Genomic DNA, 5,995 nt, shown 5'->3' with positions numbered 1-5,995 from the left:
GAATGCCTGCGATCGGCTACAATTGGGATGACCCCTCTATTTCAGTCCCAATGGACAGATCCTGGCTCAGCAGATGCCAAATGATGACACCCAACGGCCAGTGGTGCGGAGACATGCCAGGCTAGCACAATTATTAAAACCTCCAAGGTTTTTGGGTCATGGGTCCTCATTAGCAAAACAAACCATTATCTTCTAAGATCCCATTTTATTTGAAATATGTTTAAAAACAAATAATTCAAAAATTAAAAAACCAAACTCCAGGTCTGCTGAAAAACTACCATCTGGCTCAAGTCATGACAATAGAGTGACAGCCCCACATCCAATTACTGGACTCAGCACTCCAGGAATAGGGAAGGCCTGGGCACTTTTGAGGAACAACACTGCAGTACCACCACAAGGATAGACTCTTTTCCAAAGGGAATTGTGATCAATTACAAGGTAATTGGTTGGGGTGGAGAGGAGATCCCTCGGGGGTTATTGGACATTGACTTAGAGATAACACAAATCCTTCAGAATGCTTACTGCTGCTATTGCCCACTGGTCACAGTGGAAGGGGGGTGGGGCGCGGTTTATGAGAGTCAAGTCATAAATGGAATTTGGGCCAGAATCTACTTCACAGTGGGCTCTATGACCCCGAATCCATTCCCTAGTTATTTCCTCAGTTCTTGAGTATAGAACTGAACTACACATTTTCAGAGATTAGCATCATTAGAGAAGTAGATTCCTCTCCTATAAAATAAGACCAATTAGTAAACAGGACTATGTGGAAGTACCCTCAATCCCTCCTATCTATCAAAAAAATAGTTGAAAGCAATACTAGATATCCAAGGAAATAATTAATACTGTCGCCACTATAATATTCTTGTTAGTCCCAAGATGCAGAATTTTATCATATTTCCATTAACTATTTAATTGGCTATAGAAGAAGATGGCTTGCCTGGCCGGTGTGGCTCAGTGGTTGATTGTCGACCTATGAACCAAGAGGTCACAGTTCGATTCCCAGTCAGGGCACATGCCCGGGCTGTGGGCTCGATCCCTGATCATGCAGGAGGGAGCCAACCAATGATTCTCCCGCATCATTGATGTTTCTATCTCTCTCTTCCTCTCCTTCTCCCTTCTTCTTTAAAATTAATAATAAAAAAATATTTTTCAAAAGGAAGAGGACTGAACCCTAGAAAACAACATGGGTTCTCAGTACCCTTGGATTATTATAAGCTTAACAAGATGATGCCTTCAATTGTATCTGCTGTTCCAGGTGGGGTTTCCTAATAGATCAAACCAATACACCCTCTGGGACCTAGAAGATCCCAGTTAATCTCTAATGCTCTAATACCCTTTGTCTCAGTAACAAGAGAACATCAGAAAAAAGGTTGCTTTCTCTAGTAACCTAGTAGAAAAATGGTAGAGCATATATGTGAAGGTTTATTTCTGAACAATTTACTCTACTAGTCTATATAGATGCCACAGCATTTTTTTTTAAATACATTTTATTGATTTTTTACAGAGAGGAAGGGAGAGAGATAGTGAGTCAGAAACATCGATGAGAAACATCGATCAGCCGCCTCCTGCACATCCCCGATTGGGGATGTGCCCGCAACCCAGGTACATGCCCTTCACCGGAATCGAACCTGGGACCCCTCAGTCCGCAGGCCGACGCTCTATCCACTGAGCCAAACCGGTTTCGGCATGCCACAGCATTTTGATTACCATTACTTTGTAATATAGTTTGAAATAGCATGAAGCTTCCAGTTTGTTCTTTCTCAAGATTGCCTTAACTACTCAGTCTTTTATGGTCCATATGAATTTTAAGATTGTTTATTATCATCCTGAGAAATATGCCATTAGAATTTTGGTAGGGATTGTATTGAGTCTGAAGATTGTTTTGGATTCCATGGACATCATCCCAATATTAAGTCTTCCAGTCCATGCATGTAGAATGTCTTTCCATTTATTTGGGTTTCCTTTAATCTCTTTCAGCAATATTTTGTAGTTTTTAGAGTCCAGTTTCTAGGACTCTATTTGTATCTTTCTTCTGACACTGCATTGTCCTAACTGCCCTTCTCACTAGAATGTGAGTTTTCTGAATGGCAAAGATGTTTCTGTCTCTCTGTCTCCACTCTAACATAGTCTTTGCATGCAGTAGGCTCTCAATAAATGCATGTTCCATCAATTCAAGCATGAATTAGTCCTGACCTACAAGACATCAGATACTAATGAGCTTCAAAATCAAATTGACTTTCTTCATTGTACGCATGTTGGTATATAGACGTCTAAGCTTCTTTAATATTTCCACCCGAGAATTGCTGAGCATCCTGTCATGAGACTGAAATGAGCTATCATCTCTGAGCCAGAAAAGTGAGAACGGGGCTAGAGATCTAGAAGCTGAGAAGTGGGGCTACATATCAGAGAGGATTCTTGTGGCTGACAGAGTCCAGGGAGGGGGAAATGGGCATAGATAGGGCTGCCAAAGGCTGAGCAAGTGGGTGTAGCAGTCAGCATTCTTTAGGGGAGCAGGAGGGGTGATTTCAGGGTCCAAAGCTAATACGAGGCTCTGAATAGACAAGGCTGGAGAGGCGGGGTTTGGCCAGAGTAACTTCCTTGGTGAGCTGGCATCTGGCTCCACTGAAGCCCTAGAGCTCTTCCTCCATCGGCACCGATTTTCAGGTCTTAGAGATCAGCCTCTCCAAAACTCTTTCTCTAGTAGCCGGGCTTACAGTTTTCTGGAGGTGTTTTTTCCCTGTCATCCAATTTCATTTAAACTATTGTTTGATCAGGCTGGCCCGCCTCTGGACAAGCCTGTTGCTTCTGGCTGGGGTGGAATTCAGGTCTCCTTAGCCACGGCCTGGAAAGCCAGAGCTGACCTCCTGAGCTCATCTCTCTGACCAGCTATTCACTGCCCATGTCCTCTTTCCTCTTTCAAGTCGTGCCTATCAATAGATGCACAATCGATGCCATGGGCCTTCAGGGCCTTCAGCGTGAGGACGGACTTGGGTCTCTCAGTGGGGCAGGTGTCACACAGGCTGAAGGTGGGAGGTAATCGGTGGGGAATAGGTGCCTCCTGACAGCAAGGAGCCAGGAGAGTGAGGGGATGGAATGGTGGGGCCTGAAGGCATAGTAACGCTGGAGCTTTTACCTTGGACTTGAGCTTCATGAGGGAAAGGAGCCTCTTCTCCAGGGACCATAGGGAGCCATAGACAGTGGAGGGAGTCTGGCCCTGCTCTGGGGGGTGAACACAGGATAAACCACGGGCAGAAGAGGATGGTGACGAGGAGAATTTGCTTCGTGCTTCTAAAACTCAACGCATTATTAATCACTATCTCAAACTTCACTCCCTCTCTGGTAGCATCTGGTTTGGCGGAGGTAAAATGTGTCTGCAGCGCCTTCTCCACTCCAGGTACTCCTGCCCTGATCTCACGGCGGCTCTGTCCCCTCCGCGTCCCTCCTGTACCCAAAGCAGCTCCCAGGAACCGTGCCAAGAGCACGTCCCACTGACCTGGCTCGGAGCTGTTGTCTGTGTTGTGGAGATGCATTCTTCAGCCTTTGGTTACCCAGCTGCTCCTATACTTGGTTATTGTTTTATAGGCTGTTCTTTCCCTGCGGCTTCTGAGAAGTAGGTCAAGGCACCTGCTTTAAGGGAGAGGTGCCAGGAGTTCAAGTCACCCGGCCTGGAGTCAGGAATCCTGAGTTCTATTTCAGGCTTCACAGCTAGTCAGCTACGGGGCAGTCTTCGGGGCACACGCTCCCCTCTGGTTCTCCCAGGGCACACGCTCCCCTCTGGTTCTCCCGGGGCACACGCTCCCCTCTGGTTCTCCCGGGGCCCTTCTCTAAGTTTCATGACTTATTTTTCTCTGAAACTATCTCCTGGGGCTGTCATCTTCTTCCCTCCTTGCTCCCTCCGAAAGGTCCTTTAAAGCTGTCGGGTGCTCAAGGCTGATGCCATGAGAGGCTTTTGCGCAGACACAGTGCAGGGGGTGGGGCCTTGTGAGGCTGGGGAGTCAGGGGGCCAGCTGCCTGGACTACAGGACAGGCCTGGTGTTGTGCCCAGGACGCCAGAGCCAGGGATGCAGGTGAGGATCCTGGGTTTTATGAGATGGTTGTAGAGGGCCTCCTACTTCCAAGGCTCCCTTTCCCTGTAATGCAGAGAGATTTGGCCTTTGGCTCATAAGGAAACTGGAAATTGTGGTGCTTGCTCATGATCCCAGCAAAAGACTTTGTTTATAGTGACTGTGTTAAGTAGGGTGTACTTTGGCCAAAGAATAAAAACCTTTTCTGAAGCTTAGCTCCCTGCCCTGACCCTCCAGACCCTGGAGGGCTCTGGGCTCCGGATTTGGCAAATGCCACAGGGGTCCACTGCTGAGGGCCTAGGAGGCGGGTGGACATTAGCCTGCATGGGCCTGGATAGCCTGAGACCCGCGTTAATCTCTACCCTCCGAACCCAGGAAATCGGGGAGTGAAATACACATGAGGAAGGAGAGCAGATGCAGGTAAAGGGCGGGAAGGGGCCTGGGGCGTTAGACTGTGAGGAAGAATGTGATTGAAAGTTCACGTGGGTGTCGGTGTGGACCGCAGGGCATCGTGCTGTGGTGGAAAGACAACGGGGCTTGGCACAGTGACCGGGGCTTGAATCCCTGCTCGACCCTCCGGGCCTCAGTTTTCCAGCTGTAAAATGAGAATAATAGCACTAACCTTGCAAGGTTACTGAGCTGTGACATAAGACCATCCGTGTCGAGTGCCTGGCACAGAACCTGTGGCACAGTGGGCATGCAGCAAATGTCACTCCTTCTCCCACTCTCCTTCTTGTCATAGCAATCACTGTGTTTGGGTTTGGGCAGCTAAGTAAGAACCTATTTAAGGTAGGGATCCCAATTCTGACTTCTCTTCTCCCCAAGGTTGACCTAACTAACTGATCACCTGCTTGGTGTGTTTTCTTGGGTAGTGGGACACTTGGGGTCTTGCTTTTTTGCTTTAAATTGTGAAAAGATTGTACCCTCCCCCCGCCAATCTCAGCTTCCTCATCGGGGAGTAGCACCCCCACCTGAGACTTGGACAGCAGCACCATTTCCTGCACAGATGTTATCTAAACATCTTGGCTCCACCTCAGAGAAGCTGGGCATGAGCGGAGTCCTTCACCACTGACACCCAGAGTCCAGAGGGACCTCAGCCCTCCGGCCAAAGCCCCATGCCCAATCTGACAGGCCAGCCGGATGGCCCCATCCCTGTGCCTTGGGGAGCCCCCAGCAGTGGGGTCTACTTGGGAACACAGGCTGGGCGGAGAGAGAAGGCCTACCCAGGCCTGGGCCCGTCATGAGGATCCAGGAGCACCCTTCAGAGGACGGCACTGATGAAACAGGCAGATGAAACCTAGGCTGAAGCCGAATTTCAGATAAATGGCAAAACTTTTTAGTATAAGGATGTCCCAAATGTTGCATGAGACAGACCTAACAAACTGTAGGCTTTTTGTCTTGAAATTTAAATCTAATTGGGCACCCTGCATATTTATATGCTAAATCTGGCAACCCTACATCCAACATGCAAGCCTTTGGGGTGGGCCCTCCAGGCCCTCCCAACATGGCCCCAGAGACCTTGCCTGCCTCCCTTTCTGCGTCTGCTCCCGCCCCGGGCTCAGCCCCAGCCAGGCGGATCCTCGGCTGCGCCTCACCTACTCTCTCCCCTCCACCATCCTGACCTTTGCAAAATGTAGTTCCTCCTGGCTGGAACTATTTACATGATATCTCCACATCGGGAAACGCTGTTCATTCTTCAGAGCCTCTCCTGAATATTTATTTTCCTGAAACTCTACCCAGGTCCTTCTAGGAGCCTCCACCGTAGAACTTCCTAGGTTTGATATCGTCTTTGCATGTCTCCTGATACCTTTCACAGTGTCTAGCGCATCATTGGAAGTAATCACTAAGTGTTTCATAAAAAGAATGATGAATGAACCTACCAACCATCAGAGTGTCTAAAATACAGGTCTGGCCTTGGCTGGTGTTGTGGT

General features: G+C 48.4%; 1 protein-coding gene across 1 annotated transcript in view; it reads right to left on the bottom strand.

Moving 5' to 3' along the window:
• DNAJC27 (DnaJ heat shock protein family (Hsp40) member C27) overlaps positions 1–3,530 on the bottom strand; it is a 47,505-nt gene extending 43,975 nt beyond the window's left edge. Inside the window, exons 1-2 of the mRNA XM_015566432.1 lie at positions 3,494–3,530; positions 3,134–3,219 (exon numbers count right to left, since the gene is read on the bottom strand). Of these exons, the coding sequence (XP_015421918.1) occupies positions 3,134–3,219; positions 3,494–3,530 (123 nt within the window). The remainder of the gene's footprint in view (positions 1–3,133; positions 3,220–3,493) is intronic.
• Positions 3,531–5,995: the final 2,465 nt, after the last annotated feature.

The sequence above is a fragment of the Myotis davidii genome, unplaced genomic scaffold (genome assembly GCF_000327345.1).
Source record: "Myotis davidii unplaced genomic scaffold, ASM32734v1 scaffold238, whole genome shotgun sequence".
Classification (NCBI taxonomy): domain Eukaryota; kingdom Metazoa; phylum Chordata; class Mammalia; order Chiroptera; family Vespertilionidae; genus Myotis; species Myotis davidii.
Note: the sequence above shows the minus strand (reverse complement) of the source record. Positions and strands in the feature narration are given on the sequence as shown.